At 44.1% G+C, this 18200-nt stretch overlaps 1 protein-coding gene across 1 annotated transcript; it reads right to left on the bottom strand.

The window, feature by feature from the left end:
- Positions 1 to 2612: 2612 nt before the first annotated feature.
- CRYAA (crystallin alpha A) lies at positions 2613 to 7662 on the bottom strand. The gene is made up of 3 exons (XM_082221627.1): positions 7008 to 7662; positions 5175 to 5297; positions 2613 to 3673 (listed from the first exon to the last, which is right to left on the bottom strand). Exons 1-3 carry the CDS (start codon positions 7194 to 7196, stop codon positions 3464 to 3466), a joined length of 522 nt encoding a protein of 173 aa, XP_082077753.1. The 5' UTR covers positions 7197 to 7662; the 3' UTR covers positions 2613 to 3463.
- Positions 7663 to 18200: the final 10538 nt, after the last annotated feature.

The following is an 18200-nucleotide window of genomic DNA, read 5'->3' as shown; positions in this document are numbered from 1 at the left end:
GCTCTGCTTACCCACTGTGGATTTGTAAACAGTCAAAGCAATGTTTGGAAATAGAATGAAAAAATATTTGGGCTGGGTTGAAAGTGGGCAGATTAGCTCCCTGTAAACCATATTTACAAGAGATATTTTCAGATGTATTTTCAGGAGAACTTTCAGGAGAGCAATGACAGGAACTGTGCAGCTAAGGAGCTCCTCATCACCTGCTAAGCTGCTTATATTTATAAAGGCATTTCTCTCAGACCATGTCTACGGCTCTGTTCAACAAAAATGTGGATTTCTGCTGGCCATCCATGACAGAAACATTACTGAATAAGTGGCCTCTTTTATAAACAGTGCATGGACAGCAGGATTTTATATTGTTATGAGTTTGTGACTGTTAAATTCTAATCAAGCCTTCTGATCCCTGGATCCAGCAAGTGTTAAAATGTAAGCCAAGCTAGCTTCCTAGGTTGAAGGTGATCACCTGGGTGATGAGCCAATAAGAGAACAAAGAAAGGAGGCTCTGTGCCAGACAGCAAATGGGTTGGGCCCCATCCCTCAACTCAGAGATAATTATAAGGACAAAGCCTGAATTGAGAGGGCAGAGTTTGCTGTAATGTGAGGGAAAAGCTGCAGACTGGAAAACCAGAGAAGCAGAGCACAATGTTTGATTTCGGTTTTAATCCAAGGCTGCAGCTATGGGAGTAGCAGGACCTACTTGGTGTTGATGCTGTGAACCCCTCCATCATAGGCTCAGGTTGTATATGTGTGTAAATAAACCGTATATCATAAAGACACCACATTCTCCACTGCCTCATTCCCAAAGGGAAACATGAAACCTGAGTGAGCCCTGGGACCCCTGGAATCTCACACTGCTCAGAGATTAGGGTAGCATGCAACAATACCTTGGCAGGGACAAGTTTTTATGGCATAACATTGCTAATATTTATAGTATGTTATGTGAAAATAATAACTTTTCTATGATGTATCGTTTAAACAAACTTAAATTGTCTTTCTGCCTGGAGTCTAAGATGTGAATTTGCAGTATGCTCTCATTTAGGTTTTCAAAGCTGCCATGCCACATTCAGAAAGTACACAACAGGGGTTGCTAACAGGGTAGCTATCTCTGTTCTAAATGCTGAATTGATCTGCAATTATTTGATGAATTATTTGATGGGAGATTTTCTCCCTATTTTATGGACATCAAAGAACAGATGCAACTGAGGGGCTGTCAAGAGCAGTATAGAGCCAACTTTGATCCGTTTTGTGCCCTTTGTGAAAGTATTGCTATTAGCAGACACCTTTTTCCTTACTAAATGCGGACAGGAGTTTTACTTTAGCTGATTCCCTGAAGACATTAGAAATCCACTTCACAATTTTTGGATTCCCTTACCAGAACTATAGCAAAGCCTGACCTCTTGTGGTAGGTAGAGTGCAAAGCAATTGCTTCACATTAGGCAACCAGCTGCATGATTGCTATCAGATGGTTGGATCTAAACACAGGAATACAACACTGTAAATAAGTCAGAAATTAGATTGTTTTTACCAAAAGGAAAAATTACGAGAAATCCCATTTTAAACAATTCTCACTCTTTGGCGCCATCTGGTATTCTATGTTTAAAACACATTCAAATCACGTTATTGTGATGAATGCACCTGAGTGCAGTCTGTAACGTTAAAAAGGTGTACATAAGTTATTAGAGACAGAGAAAGGCTTATAGGTCTGGAAGATAATGGGAAGGCCATCTAACCCAATTCTCACCCAGAGCAGGACCCTCCTTGCCTGAAAGCTTCATTCATTTGACTTCTCACTTGTTTTTGAAGATTGAAAATCTTATTGTGGAAATGGGCTTGTTTCAGTTCCTAGCACTGCTAACAATATATGATGCTCAAAGTGTAGCCTAATTATCGATGTTCAAATGGTAGCCACTTCCTGCCCAATTAAGAGAGTCCATTCACTCTCCTGCTTCAATTCCATTCTCTGTCTATGTCAAAAAAGTTGAGTGTCTGGACTGTAAATTCTTCCAAGTGCAGGATACCAACCCAATACCTTGTAGCAACAGAATGTATGATACACAAAGCCACTTCCGGCTTGCCCAGGAGGTGGGGTTGCGGGCTTCACGCCCACCCCACATGAGCGGGGGCTGGTTGCAGCCCCCGTGAGAGCAGGGGAATCCCGGCCGGGCCTCCCCCCCCCCCAGCCAGCCAGCCAGCTGGCTGGGGGGGCGAGGCCTGTCCTATTTAGGGCCGGTGCTGAGGGGGCTCGCCCTCTTTTCGCTGGCTAGCCCTCTGGTTGGCATCCTGCAGCCAACCAGAAGCTGTGGAAGTCGTGCCGGACGTTCAGCTTCCAAGGCGAAGTTTGCAAACCAGAACACCTACTTCCAGGTTTGCGACGTTCAAGTTCCAAGTTGTTTGTGAACTAAGCTGTTCGAAAACCAAGGTTCAACTGTACTTCCTTGGAGAAAGAATAGCTAATACAAGAGAGAGAGAGAGAGCACAGTTGCTAGAGCATGAAACTCTTAATCTCAGAATCATGGGTTTGAGCTCCACGTTGGACAAAAGGTTAGAGAAGGCTTCGTGGAGAAACAGAGAGGAGAAGGTGGGCAGGTTGGTGGGGAAAGAAGACACGTTGCTTGTTTCACATTTTCTTTATTGACTGCCACTGGCTGAGTTCTCAGATTGCGCCAGACATCAGTAAAAGAGGTGGAGCTATGTTAGAATTACAGCAAGATTAAGGAAGATGGTGTGATAACACGCAGGCCTGGGGGAAAGCTCAGTAGGGATTTGAAGCCTCAGCACTTGTGATGGACCCCCGAGTGGGTCTGCAAAGACCATGGAGAGATGTGCTTGTCCTTGCACCAGCAGAGGAAACGACAGTTGATGTTGTAAATGGATGTACTTTCCCCCCCTCTTTCAACTTTGCTAGAAAAAAGTTACAACCCTTTCCAAACACTTTTTGTGGTTTTTCCTCCTTTTAAAAAGTGCATGGCACATTCATTACAAGTACCACCCACTCTTTCTTCCTCTTCTTCTCCCCTCTCACTAATCAGCTTAGCTCTCGCTTGCTCTTAATTACTTTAGGGTAGAACAAGCCTGTACTGTTGCTTTCGCTACACCAAACTTAGCATTAACAATTGATGCATTGAGAGCTAATGCTGCTGTCTGGCCAGCTCTTGTGTTTGGGGCTTGGCAGATGTTTATCCAAACTAGCACAGCATCCTAGACCATTTCAGCAAGTATGTCAGATCTGCTGTAGCACCCTTTCGCCTTCCAATGTCATCACAATGTTTTAGGCTTCAGCTTCAAAGTCCTCTAGCCGCTCACCCGGCCTCTCATTCCATCCAAGAGAAAAATTAGAACAAAAAAGAGAAAGAGAGAGAAACCCTTCTAGATATTCACTGATATCTATGTAATGGCTCTGTGAATGAGGCCTGCAAGTGAAGTGTGACAGCCCGGATGCTTCTTCAGCAGCAGCAGGTTCAGCCTAAGAAGAAGGAGCCGAGGTTGGCTTCTCCTCACGGGATACAGGGATGGGTCTCTCGCTGTGGCTGGGGTCAGTGTTGGACTGGACCTTGGGAGCCGAGAAGGTCAGCATGCCATCAGCAGAGAGAGAGCAGGTGATGGCCGCTTGGTCCACATTGGATGGGAAGCGGTACCGACGGTGGAATTCACGGGAAATATACCCATGGTCATCCTGACAAGAGACAAAAGAAACCGATAGCATTACTTTTTTAAAAAAAATTGCAGCTGTCCTGTGAGATAAAGTAATCAGTATTTTAACTGCAAAGATAGAGAACTCAGGCTGAGGAGCTTACCAAACGCCTCCTCAGCTGTAACTTAAAGCGGAGTCTTGGATACAAAATGGAGTTCTCAGAGTGGTTTAACAGTCAATCCCTCCTCAAAGGGAACTCTGGGAATTATAGCTCTGTGAGGGGACTAGGGGGTCTTCCAACAACTCTCAGCACCCTTAACAAACTACAGCTCCCATGATTTTTTTGGGGGGTAGTCACAACTGTTTAAAGTGGCATGATTCTGCTTTAAATGTATAGTGCAGATGGTGCCTAAGATTTCCACTCACTGAGCGTGGTTGTAGGCCTTGGGGTATTCCTGCCTTCCAGTTTTTGAAGCCTTTCCATTTCAGATGTAGTAACTTTCCAAGCCCAAGGCTCTTGATTCCTTCTTGTGTCGTGTTTTAATACTTCTCATTCGTGCTGGCTTATAAAAGCTCAGCCTTTGCAGATGATTCAGAGCTACTGACCACTGGGAAATCCTCCCCAATTGGGCTTCTATTGACTTTTTACCTAGTGTACCGCCTATCATTAATTTCTAGCTTTGCTAATTTAAGACTAATTTGTCTTTACTTTGTTCTTTGCCTCACAAAGAAAACATTGGAATGATTGGAATGTGACACACACACACACACACACACACACACACACACACACTTTCTTTGTCTTAAGATTACAGATAGGTAGCCGTGTTGGTCTGCCATAGTCAAAATAAAAAATTCCTTCATACACACTGTGTATCTGAAGAAGTGTGCATGCACACGAAAGCTCATACCAAGAACTAACTTAGTTGGTCTTTAAGGTGCTACTGGAAGGAATTTTTTATTTTGTCTTAAGAGTCATGGACTGACCTGAAACCAATTAGCACCCAAGGCAAGCTAATCTCATTTAGTCTTCAAGTCTCCAGCCCAGTCAAGCCATTCTTATCTCTCCACACCCACCCAATGCCCAACTTGCAGGTTTTACTTAACATCCAGCTGGATGAAGGGTTATGAAGAACTTGAAAACTTGCTTATTATTTTTTTAATTTTTGATTGGCCCCAATAAAAGTACTGCACTACTATAGATTTTGTTTTCTATGGACCAACCCAGCTATCTATCCTGTTTCAGAGCTACTAAAGTGCAGACATTTTCTTGGAGTTTCAGATTACATTATTTCTGTACTGAAAAAAATAATTACCCAGTGATGCCCACTGTCATCTAAGTGCTATGGAGTACATGATGAAAGAAATTTGATTTTTAAAAATCCTAACCATAATAGTACATAACATCAAATGTGACATTTGACCTTTCCTAAAGCAGATGCATACACCTCTGAGCTAAATCTCAGTAGTTAATGCTAAATAAAATAAATTTGTTTTTCATTCCAGCTGAGTAATTTGTACTTTCTTTCTCCCTTCTGCTTACCTGTCTCTCACTGTGTTTGCCATGAATTTCCACAAAGTCTTCAATGACCTTCACACTCAAATCTTCAGGAGAGAAATGTTTTACATCCAAAAAGATTGTAAACTTGTCCCGGTCAGATCTTACCTAAAGGTGAAATAACAAGAAACAACCCCCCCACCCCCAAACAGAATTAGAATTCAAACTGGTTGTTACTAACACTAGGCAATTATTTAAAGAACAAAGTAGCTTTTCAGTCATATCATTTACTCTGTGATTATATTTCTCAGATTCCCTGTGAGATAATTTGTGACGGCAAAATCATTAAGACATGTTCTTAAACCCATGAAATTAGCAAGTGTCTTTTTATTATTCTTTTCAGTTTTCAAAAGGATTTGTTTTGAAAAGCAGGTGAGAATTCAGTCTACAACTTGAGTCAGTTCACTCACAACTGGCACCAGTGACTTAGCTACTGGTATTCTGGATTGGCAAGTTTGTAGGTTTGGGTGTGATTTTAGGATGCTACATACAATTGCTTAAATGCTGTTTGCAATCCAGCTTGTGGCTTCCATTCTTCACTCCAGTTATGACCACTGTACTATTCAGTTTCTGCCAAGTCATTTCAGCATTTATCTATTTTGTGGATAGATTATTTCTTGCCCCCAGCAACCCAAAGGGTAATCAGAGGGTTTTGGCAATTTTTGCAACTTGCCCGTATGACTCTAAAAACCTGGGCATGCACAGACACTGCAGGAGACTTGAGTTTCATGGCTAACTTTTAGAAGCTGCCACTGCTTTTCATCGGCAGAGCTCTTCCTAGATTTCTGAGCCGGTCAGACCATAAATGTATGTAGAATATCCAACAAAACCCAATATGGTCACACGTCCTATTGGAATGTTCTGAACACAGCCTGAAAAGCGACACTTTATGAATAACCTTTGAGCTGCTCTTCCCAAGAGACCACTATGCAGCGCATCAAACAAAACTCAAAACCCGCATTTTTAAAAAGGCAACAAAATGTACTTGATTAAGTAAGAATCTGCTTCATTTTTAGGGGAAGGGCCACAGCTCAGTGTTACGGAATCTGCTTTGCATGCACAATGTCTCAGGTTCAATTGGATAGCTCAGTTAGTTAGAGTGTGGTGCTGATAATGCCAAGGTTGCAGGTTCGATCCCCCATAAGGGACAGCTGCATATTCCTGCATTCCAGGGGGTTGGACTAGATGATCCTCAGGGTCCCCTCCAACTCCACAGTTCTATGAATCCATGAAATGCAACAATATACAAGGTCCCCAGCATCTCCAGGTAGGGCTAGCAGAAACCCTGTAGACCTACTGTCAGTTATTCTGGACCAGGGATTGGGAATCTAGCTATCCAGACAGTCCTGGACTCCAATTCCCATCATCCCTAGCCACCATGGCCAATGGTCAGAAATGATGGGAGCAATAGCTAGGTCACAGGTTCCCCATCCCTGATGTAGACAATACTAAGCTAGTCAGACCAATTTCTGACTCAGATTAAAGCACCTTGCTATGTGGTTTGTTTGTTTTTTTAAACCCACCTAATTTGTAAGTGACACAGAGATCATCTAAACATGCGACACACTCCCTTCAGATAGTTAAGAGATGTTAAAATACGATTTTCCAATTCTGCTTATTTTTCTTAAAACTGTTATCGCATAAATCCTGAACTACAGTTTCTGTCAAATATTGTTCTTTCTAGCACCTTATCAATCTATCCCATTCAATATGGAATTAAACTGATTAAACCATGCAACACACCTGGTGGTGTGCAAAAAGCTTGCTTAAAAAAAAAAAAAAAAGAGCTTCAAATGTATTCAGGAACACGAATCTTACCTCAGAGACACCTGACTCCAGAACGGTGCGGAAGAGAGATTGCCTGTAGTATGGGCTGATGGTCGAGGAAAGCAAAGGCAGGAGATCATATTCAAAAAGACCTTCTCCAAAAAACTGATCAAACAAACGGCTTGGAATTAAAGGTCCAAGAGCCCGTTTGAACCAGGGGTGCTGAATGGTAATATCCATGGTCTCTGCTGCTGCAAGTTTGGCGGTGGAGAGGAGACAGTGCAGTCACTTTGTGACAGTGAAGTCTTTGCTGGACTGCACAGTGGAGGTGTAGAAAACTTCCCTCTATATATACGACTTTCACAGAATGAAGGCATTAGTGGGATTTCTCTGGAAAGACATGATCTCATGATGAAGGCCAATCTGGTCAGCAGAAATTGTAGGGGCTGACCCGAGAGTGACAGTCTGGTTAGAATCAGTGCCAGATATCTCTCTGAACAGCAGCTGGCTGGCCTGCAGCATTCTGCGGACATAGGAGGGTGTCACCACGGCCCGGCAGTACAGAACACCAACCCTCACCTACACGAGCCACTCCAAAAGACTGTTATTGTCGTTGACATTACTGTGGGACATTTTAACGAGAAAACTCACTAGCCTTTTTTTTACTCGCATGTTGGTTTGGTGTTCGCCCGAGAGGGAAGAAAGCAAATATTTTACACTGTATACTTTACCTCTCCACCCCCCCCCACCTAAAAAAGAGAGAGGGTTTCCACTAAATGACAGAAAATAGAGGAGGCATGCTTCCAGACTGTTACTGGTTTCAGGTAGGGTTCAATCATATGCTAGCAAATTCAGGCTGAGTATTTAAAGTTGATTTGAAATAACTGGCTTGCTCTGCTCCCAGCACCTCATGCTGGGAGGCACAAATTTTGGGCCCTTGGAGTGGTGTTTTCCTCTTGGAATTGAGTCACTTCACTGGATAGAGAAACATTCTTGAAGGCCTCCCAGTTGCGAAAACTGTAAAGAGGGCCTTGAAACGCTTTTGAGGTGTTATCATCTGAGGGAGGGCTTGAAACAGGACCTTATCTGGAAGCCTGTCTGTTGTCTGCTGCTTAGAGCATTCTTTAACACAAGAATAATTATTTGTGTACTATATGGTTCTTTGCAAGCATTGCTGAAATGTAGATTCGGCAGGCGTAACGATATTTCGTTTACTTTGTGGCAAACTTCTTCTCATTAACAATATACTGTTGGTACAATAATATATTATACCAACAATAATATATTGTTTCGCTTTAAAACTTCAAACTGAAAGCTGTCATGTAGTTGACCCTTAAATGTAGATGAAGCAACCTGGGGGCTTCAAGATGTTGTCAAACTCCATTGCCCAGCAGCAGCAACGAAGATGAGAATTGGTAAGTGAGGACGGAAGTTGCAATCCAGCAACATCTGGAGAGCCACAGGTTCCCCATCCCTTCCTTAGTGTGAGACAAAAACCCACATAGGCAGAAATCTGAGGCTTGCTCTGGAATTCAGTCATCCAAGTAACTGAATGAGTGAAGCTGCTCTATCCTTGCATCATCTCTGAGCTGTGCCCCCCACCCCACAAACCTTCTTCCTTCCTCTAGCTGGAAGAGGAGATATGCATTTTCAGGAAGAAGAAGAAGAAGAGTTTGGATTTGATATCCCGCCTTTCACTCCCCTTCAGGAGTCTCAAAGCGGCTCACAATCTCCTTTCCCTTCCTCCCCCACAACAAACACTCTGTGAGGTGAGTGGGGCTGAGAGACTTCACAGAAGTGTGACTGGCCCAAGGTCACCCAGCAGCTGCATGTGGAGGAGCGGGGACACGAACCCGGTTTCCCAGATTACGTGACTACCGCTCTTAACCACTACACCACACTGGCTGACAGGTAAGAATGTCTCCCTATCTCTATGGGATTTTGTGGTGGCTCTCGCTTACATAGTCATGGTCCATCTACAATGGGTATTTGTCATGTTAATTTTAAATTTATCATGTGCACAATGGCCTGCAGAGTGTTAACTGAGAAATTGCTGAATGTTAAGCTTGCATGGTTATTCCATCTTCTACCCTTCACAAGAAATAGGGAACTGGGTGGGGAGATCCCTAGTGCTGTGCAAGGCCACGGCCAGACTGAACTTTGGAAAAGGCTTGGTATCAGCTCAGTGTTTTCCAAAACTGGATCAGATCAAAGGCCTGTCTAGCTCAGCATCCTCTTCCTACAGCAGCCAACCAGATACGTATGGGAAGCCAGCAACCAAGGCCTCCTGTTTTTAAGGGCAAATGTCTGAGCATTAGCCTTGTCTTGGTTCCTGCCCTTTAGGACCATACAATTTTACCTTCTACCATATTTAAAATTGTTAGGGGTTCATTTTATTGCAGCATGTGCTTGAATTTGGAGCAGCTTTTCCATTTGAGCTGCATGTTGGAAAAGCTAAATATCAGCTCTCTTTATACAAAGGCAGATATTTATTTTATCTAAAGAATTTATATAATGTCAACAGTCTGCCTGGGCCCAGCCAAAGGGGCTTAAAAAGTTACTAGCAATCCCTTTTTTCCACCTCAGAGCCCATGTCCTGAACACTGAGCAAATCCCATCAGTGCCCGGGGCGTATAATATCATTGTTGTCAAATCAATGGTGAATGTACGTGGTGTTAATCCCTGGCACATATTCAACCAAGCTCAGCAAGTTTCAGCAGCACAATGCACTCCATGTCTTCATCAATGGATTTATATGGTGAATGAGATGCTCAACACTTCAGCCCATGGACCTTCAGGACAGTGGGAATGGGGAAAAGCAAGATCACATGGGAAGTGCTACAGATTAAGGAGAGGGCTGCGCCTTTGCGCACAGAATAAGACATAAAGGGCCAAATTTAAGCACACTCCTGCCATTTTGTGTTGAGTGCATGATAACATTTTCAGCATTGAAACCACGCTGAAATGTGCTCAACTTTGGTTGCATCGTGCCAAAGTGAGCAATGCAATATATCTTCTATCAGACGTAACTTTTGCTGTTAAGGGTCCGCTGAAGCATTGAGCAATCATGGCTTTCCTGGGCTCAATGGCTTGAATACTTGCTATTAATAGTAAAACATTAGAGATGGCTATTACATAGTTTGGAAAGGAAAAATAAGATGATGCAAAGGAACTGTGTAACGGGATGAGCGACACAAAGTGATTGCTGTACCTGCTGGCAGCCTTAGGAAACAGAGGGTCACAATTCTCTTCCTCTGGGGATTCATCCCCACCCATATCCAAATTTGCTAGAACTGTAGTAAAGCCAGTCTGAGCCCTATGGCACAATATGCACCACTAGACCATCAGTCAAGCCCAGCAAGAAGAACAGGGGAATCCTCATTAGACTGGGAGGATGATGCACAAAGTCTTGGAACTTTGGTATTGTACAAATTTGGTATTGTACATCTGAAGGCAGCTCTGTTTAGGGAAGTTTTTAATGACTGATGTTTTAATGCATTTTTAATCTTTTGTTGGAAGCTTCCCAGACTGGCTGGGGAAACCCAGCCAGATGGGTGGGTAGAAAAAATAAATTATTATTATTATTATTATTATTATTATTATTATTATTATTATTATTATTATTATTATTCCCATATATTTGTGCCTATGTCATGTCAAATGATTATGTCCCTGTAATGCCTGCGAGGACTTGTCCATTTGCTGTAGTCAGGACTCCTTTCCATGACCTTATTTGCTCTCTCAGTAAGTCTTAGATCTGAAGTGTGAAGCACAAAGACATATAACTCTGAACAAAGTCAAAACATAGTACCATGAAATTCTGGAACCTCCATTTCCCAGCATGGTTCCGAAAAGGCAGAAATTCCCAACAGTGGAAAGAGGGTGGTGGGCAAAAAGACAACAAAGGCAATGGAAGGTTCTGAAATGCTATACGTCTTTTCCACCTCCCACCCCCACCCGCAAAAAGAATTTCCCTTGAAAACAGCTACAACTATTATCTGCTGTGAATGTTGTTACAAGGCCTTTGACACGGCTGCTTCTAAATACAGAATCTCAGACTTCACATAGCCAAGCTTTCCCCTCTATTATCTCCACAAACTGTAGTTCAGACCATTTGTTCAGTGTGTACACAGCACAGCAGAAGCAATGTGCCATCTTCAGCTGAAATCACAACATGTTCCACATCCATCTAGCGGCCTATCTTCCCATGGATTATGGCCTGGAAAGGCTGGTTTTCTCTTCTGTGAAGCCTTCAAAACCAATGTCTCACATGGTGGGAAGATTTGTAAGCCCCAGACCCTTCTTTTTGTCTAGACAGAACTTATATAAGTTGTCCATGTGCCATACTTGATACAGCTCAGTTTCACTATACAGTGGTACCTCAGGCTAAGTACTTAATTCGTTCCGGAGGTCCGTTATTAACCTGAAACTGTTCTTAACTTGAAGCACCACTTTAGCTAATGGGGCCTCCTGCTGCCGCCGCGCTGCCAGAGCACGATTTCTGTTCTCATCCTGAAGCAAAGTTCTTAACCTGAAGCACTATTTCTGGGTTAGCGGAGTCTGTACCCTGAAGCGTATGTAACCTGAAGCATATGTAACTCGAGGTACCACTGTATAAATGTGAACTGGCTGCAGACCTGAATGCTACGCATAAATACAGGGAGAGCTGCACTTCCCATTTAGGGACTTAATCAAGTCAAGTACAGAGCAGACACCTCCATGCAGGTCAGCATACACAAATCCTCACTCCTGACATTATGTATAAATATAGAAAGTGTGATTCATTTGCATTTCCTGAATCCAACCACTTGTAGAAGCAAGAGTGGCCAATGTGGTGCCATATATATCCAATTATCCTTGATCCTTGGTCATCCTGGCTGGGGATCATGAGAGTTGTAGTCCAACAATGTGCAAAGGGTACCACCATGTTGACTATTCCTGTGTTAAAGGGTACAGTTCAACACCCTGGTGGATAACATAGCTCCTACTAACATGCTCACCAACATGTAGTGAAGTGTGACAGAAGCTTCCTTGTGGCGACATTGCAAAGGGATATAATGCATTGCAGTAATTACAGTAATCCATCCTTGAGATTACCAATGCATGGCTCACCTTGGACAGCTACCCTTATCCAGGAATGATCACAGCTGGGTACTAGCTGAAGCTGGTAGAAAGTGCTCCTAGCCAGAGCAGCCGTTTGTGCCACAAGGGACAAAGATGGACCGAGGAGCGGCACCCAGACTCCACCACACCTATTCCTTATGTGAAAGCGCAACGCCATCCACCCAATTTTCAGATCAGGGAACCACTCTTCCGCATCCACAGGGCTTCTGCCTTGTCAGGATTCAGCTTTTGGCCCTCATCCAGCACAGCACTGCGCCCTGAATACGGTCTTCTACCGCTTACAACCTTATCCCACATCTGGTCTGAAAACAAAGTCTAGTAAAATTTCCAGCATTGGCATTCCAGTGAGGACAGCTGCTTAGGAAAGCAATGTGGTAGGAGAAGAAAACAATCAGGCCTCTTGTCATTGTTAGCGGACCAATTCAAGTGCAATGTATCACGCTTCAAAGCATTTGTTGTTTTTGCAGTAGTTTTGAAAGAGAAAATGTGTGTGTGAAAGAGAAAATGTATTGCTTGGAATGATCACCGCATGAGAAGATGTGTTAATGCCCTGGTTTTAAGATAAAAGAAATAGTATGCTGTTCTTATATGATAACAGGCAAGTTTTCTCCACTGGACACTGGTCCAAGAGGCCATGTTTTGTCATCTACAAATCGTGCACTCCAGTCTAATGAGGGAAATCCATATGCGGAAAAGAGGCTTCCATGCATGGATCTCCTTGCTGGATCAGAATCTGATCCTACCTATATCTGGATGCTCATTCACACACATTATAATCCAGAAAAGTGCCCTGCTGGATCAGACCTAAGGCCCATCTTGTCCCATAGTGGTCAACCAGATGCCTGTGAAAAGCCTACAAACAAGACATGGGCGCAGTAGTCCTCACTCACTCAAGTTCCCTCACCATGCCTAGTCACATGTGGAGGGTGATCCACATTGTACTACACAGCAGGGGATATATATTCCCATGATTATGGCTGGATTGGGTGGCCTGATCTGCACTGAACTACCAAAGGAAAGAAGACCCTGAGAACCGAGAATAAAATTATTGTCTCTAAGAGCTTTCTTCACCCTAGCCTCATCCAGTGATAAATTCCAATTCCATGTAAGTGAAGAGAATGAGGATAGTCAACTCCATAAGGTCAATGGATATTCATTTTATTATAAGAGATGGTTTCTTATTTGAGAATGTCCCATTTCACACCATTCACATCCTTGCCCCACAGGTTCCTCTTCACCTTCTGTCCAGTACAATATGACTACGAGAGTTCCCGACATGCCCCGTAATTTTACCTACCTATTGTGGGTGGCATCTCTGAGTCTATAACAGGGAATGGCTCTGGTAACTCGACTCTGAAAGGAAGTTAGTGCTGTCATTCTATGAACTTGAGAAACCAACCTGAAGATCATAGAATCATAGAGTTGGAAGAGACCACAAGGGCCATCAAGTCCAACCCCCTGCCAAACAGGAAACACCATCAGAGCACTCCTGACATATGGTTGTCAAGCCTCTGCTTAAAGACCTCCAAAGTAGGAGACTCCACCACACTCCTTGGCAGCAAATTCCACTGTCGAACAGCTCTTACTGTCAGGAAGTTCTTCCTAATGTTTAGGTGGAATCTTCTTTCTTGTAGTTTGGATCCATTGCTCCGTGTCCGCTTCTCTGGAGCAGCAGAAAACAACTTTTCTCCCTCCTCTATGTGACATCCTTTTATATATTTGAACATGGCTATCATATCACCCCTTAACCTCCTCTTCTCCAGGCTAAACATGCCCAGCTCCCTTAGACGTTCCTCATAAGGCATCGTTTCCAGGCCTTTGACCATTTTGGTTGCCCTCCTCTGGACACGTTCCAGTTTGTCAGTGTCCTTCTTAAACTGTGGTGCCCAGAACTGGACACAGTACTCCAGGTGAGGTCTGACCAGAGCAGAATACAGTGGCACTATTACTTCCCTTGATCTAGATGCTATACTCCTATTGATGCAGCCCAGAATTGCATTGGCTTTTTTAGCTGCCGCGTCACACTGTTGGCTCATGTCAAGTTTGTGGTCAACCAAGACTCCTAGATCCTTTTCACATGTACTGCTCTCAAGCCAGGTGTCCCCCATCTTGTATTTGTGCCTCTCATTTTTTTTTGCCCAAGTGCAATACTTTACATTTCTCCCTGTTAAAATTCATCTTATTTGTTTTTGCCCAGTTCTCTAATCTGCCAAGGTCGTTTTGAAGTGTGATCCTGTCCTCTGGGGTGTTAGCCACCCCTCCCAGTTTGGTGTCATCTGCAAATTTGATCAGGATGCCCTTGAGTCCATCATCCAAGTCGTTGATAAAGATGTTGAATAAGACCGGGCCCAAGACATAACCCTGTGGCACCCCACTAGTCACTCTTCTCCAGGATGAAGAGGAACCATTGATGAGCACCCTTTGGGTTCGGTCAGCCAGCCAGTTACAAATCCACTGAGTGGTAGCATAGTCAAGACCGCATTTTACCAGCTTCTTTACAAGAATATCATGGGGCACCTTGTCAAATGCCTTGCTGAAATCAAGGTAGGCTACATCCACTGCGTTCCCTTCATCTACCAGGCTTGTAATTCTGTCAAAAAACGAGATCAGGTTAGTCTGACATGACTTATTTTTCAGAAATCCATGCTGACTATTGGTGATCACAGCATTCCTTTCTAGGTGCTCACAGACTGTTTGCTTCATGATCTGCTCCAGAATGTTCCCTGGATGTCTGTCTCCAGATGTCTCCAGTTCTTCTCCTCAGACTAGTTACTCTGAAGAACACTAAAAACAGGCCAGGGGTTGGGTTCTTCTAAGCTATGGCCCTTCTTGATCCAGATTCCCACCTTCCCCAAAATTAATTTTCATTACCCCAAATTCCTTTCCTCAATGGGAAAGTGGGAGGGAAACAAATGATTGGGAAATTTGGGAGGGAAATTGCATAGTTTCTGGAATAGAAATGAATGTGTAAAGAGCAAAACTGTTTTCTGGCTATGTGGGGCTGAGGAAACTTTAAGTGGACCTGCTCCATGAAGTCCAGCGTTCTGCAGCCAACAGCATCCCACCAACCAGGTGCCTCTGGAAATTCACAAGCCAGAGTGAAGCTGATGGCCTTCCTCATCCTAGCATCTGGTGCTCAGTGGTATGCTGAGGTTCCACTGAGATGCAATAACTATTAGCTTCGAACAGATGTATCATCATGCATTTGTCTAAACTATTTTTTTAAAAGGCCATCCAGTGCAGTTGTCATTACAGTCATACCTTGGCTTACAGACGCTTCAGGTTGCATGATTTCGGGTTGTGCACCGCGCTGAACCCGGAAGTACTGGAATGGGTTACTTCCAGGTTTCGGTGCTCGTGCATGTGCAGAAGTGCTAAATTGCGACCTGTGTGCACGCAGATGCGGCGCTGCAGGTTCCGAACATGCCTCCCACACGGATCACGTTCGCAACCTGAGTATCCACTGTACTGCATTTTAAGACAGCGAATTCCACAAGATAACTGTGGTTTGTATGAAGAAACCACCTGTGCTTTGTGATGCTTTCTTTTTCCTTTTAGATCTTAAAAAAGCAGGAAATTGGTGTGCAGTAGTGGAGGAAGCAGCTCAAAGCATGGCATACCATGGACAGGCAGCAAGGTTTAGTGCTCAGGATATATGTCTTCCACCTCCACAGTCTGAGGGCTCAGCCACACTTAGCTTTTGCCCTATGCGTTCTAGGCACAGAACCACGCTTTCCCAGTCCATGTCTGAGCACTTATTTCCCCAAGAAAACCCGCTCTTTCATGCTAAATCAGAACAACTGGCAATCTGGGGTTGGTTTTGGTTTTTTTGGGTTCTTTTTGGAGAATTGCTTTCAGTGGTAAAGAGCAGGTTTTTGAGGAGTAAGCACAGGAGCAAAAAAAAAAAAAAGGCACTTGGACATGAGAGCTTTAAAGTACAGACATGTGTGAGAAATGTGGCACAAAAGGAAGTCTGGATGAGCCCAGGCTCAGTATGCCTCTGAATGCCACTGGCTGGGAATCACAAGTGGAGAGTGCTTTTGCTTTTGTTCCAGCCTAGTGCCAGGTTGATAAAGGCTGCTGCATTCATTACAGCCCATCTAAAACTGATTCAGAAACCATTCCCTGCCTGCACATACTTCTCTGGGAGAAGTTGCTTCTTTTTACCACTGGAGGGAGTAACAGTCATATAAATGTAACACTGAGTTAAATTTTACTTCTCAGCAGTTATGGTGCACCTTTTTATCTCCAGCCACCCCTCAACTTAAATTCTGGCTTAAGACTGAAATTCCACATACACTTACACAGGAGGAAGCCCAACTGAATTTAATACAGTGGTATCTCGGGTTACAGACGCTTCAGGTTACAGACTCCGATAACCCAGAAATTAAGTTAAGAACTTTCCTGGGGAGTTAAGAACTTTGCTTCAGGATGAGAACAGAAATCGCGCAGCGGCAGGCCCCATTAGCTAAAGTGGTACCTCAGGTTAAGAACAGTTTCAGGTTAAGAACGGACCTCCAGAGCCACTCATTGGTATAAATATGACTCATGCTGAATGTATTGTGAAAAACTATTGTAGTATGACGGGATGTGCGATCACAAGAAATTGTCCATTGAGAAGGGAGGAACCCACAAAACTCCTGAACCAAGAAGTAATTGAGGAAATTACACCATAAAATCAGAAGTAAGCCATCCTGCAGTTTCTGGAGGAAATCCGGCAACAGCCAGCATGGTCCTGTATCAGTCACAAAGCCACCTTGTAGGTGTGGGTTTTGTTTAAAAAACCTGGTTGCAAAACTGCTGAAAAAAGTTTTGAGCTGATAAAAGAGGCTGCCCATACATTTTATGCTGCCCAACTGATGTTTCCATGGATGATCAAGCCCCCAAAGTGTTAATCTGACTTGACCCTGTTAGGTGAGATTTGTGATCTCACAATAACAAGAGTGGTCCCTCCTCACCCAGGACAGATGAACTTAGGGAAGAGGCAGGGTCTGTACAGTGGTACCCCGCAAGACGAACGCCTCGCGAGACGAAAAACTCGCAAAACGAAAGGTTTTTTCGTTTTCGAGTTGCCTCGCAAGACGAATTTCCCTATGGGCTTGCTTCGCAAAACGAAGCTTGCCCCGGGGACAGCAGGTCTTCTCTTTTGAAGCAAGGGGCTGCGGGGAGATCGCTTCTCCCGGTGCTCCGAAGCCGGGCGGGGGGGGGGGAGGGAACACCTTCTGAAGGCGGGCGGGGGGCGAAAGTCTTTGTCCCCCCTGCCTGCCTTCCCAGGGGCTTTTAAATCGCCCCGGACAGCGGAGAAGTCCTCCGCTGTCCCGGGGCGATTTTAAAATGCCGCCCGCCAGCATTTTAAGATCGCCCGGACAGCGGAGAAGTCCTCCGCTGTCCCGGGGTTTTTTTAAATGCTGGGGGTGGGAAGAAAAGCCCTTGTCCTCCCCCCCCAGCCTTCAGAAGAGGTCCGGGGACAGGCTGTCCCCGGACCTGGTCTGAAGGCGGTTTCCCTAGGAACGCATTAATTGATTTTCAATGCATTCTTATGGGAAACCGTGCATCGCAAGACGAAAAACTCGCAAGACGAAGAGACTTGCGGAACGAATTAATTTCGTCTTGCGAGGCACCACTGTACTAGGAAAGAGAAGTGTCTGCTCTCACCTGCTTAAGACTATCATTAGCAGAGGGAGGAAATGCTTCTGGCATGTGGCAAAGGATGACAGTCAAGAATGTCCTTGGAAGTCATTCCTGGGGGAGGGGGGTCAACAGAAGGTTACAGGGACCCTTTGTCAAACAGAAGCAGCTTTTGGTATTAGCTTACTGAACCCTCTTGGCAGATTGGCAGGATACGTGTTGTGCAAATCGGCTTTCAATTGTTTTACTGAACCCCACTCTCTGGCACAATGGATAAGTAAAGAAAGATTTCAGTTTTTGTTCACTGTCTGTATAAAACCCCTCCTGCTGCCATCACATACCATTTGTAGAGAGAGCAGTAGGAGTGAAACCAGAGATGAGCCAAAAATCTTAATTAAAAAAGCAACTTTTTTTTAATTCTCCGGGACCATCTTCCCACATATCTCGTAAGGATAGCTAAGATGATTTACCTTACAGAGCTGCTGGAAGGAT

This window comes from Podarcis vaucheri (genome assembly GCF_965113315.1).
Source record: "Podarcis vaucheri genome assembly, chromosome: 4".
Lineage (NCBI taxonomy): Eukaryota > Metazoa > Chordata > Lepidosauria > Squamata > Lacertidae > Podarcis > Podarcis vaucheri.
Note: the sequence above shows the minus strand (reverse complement) of the source record. Positions and strands in the feature narration are given on the sequence as shown.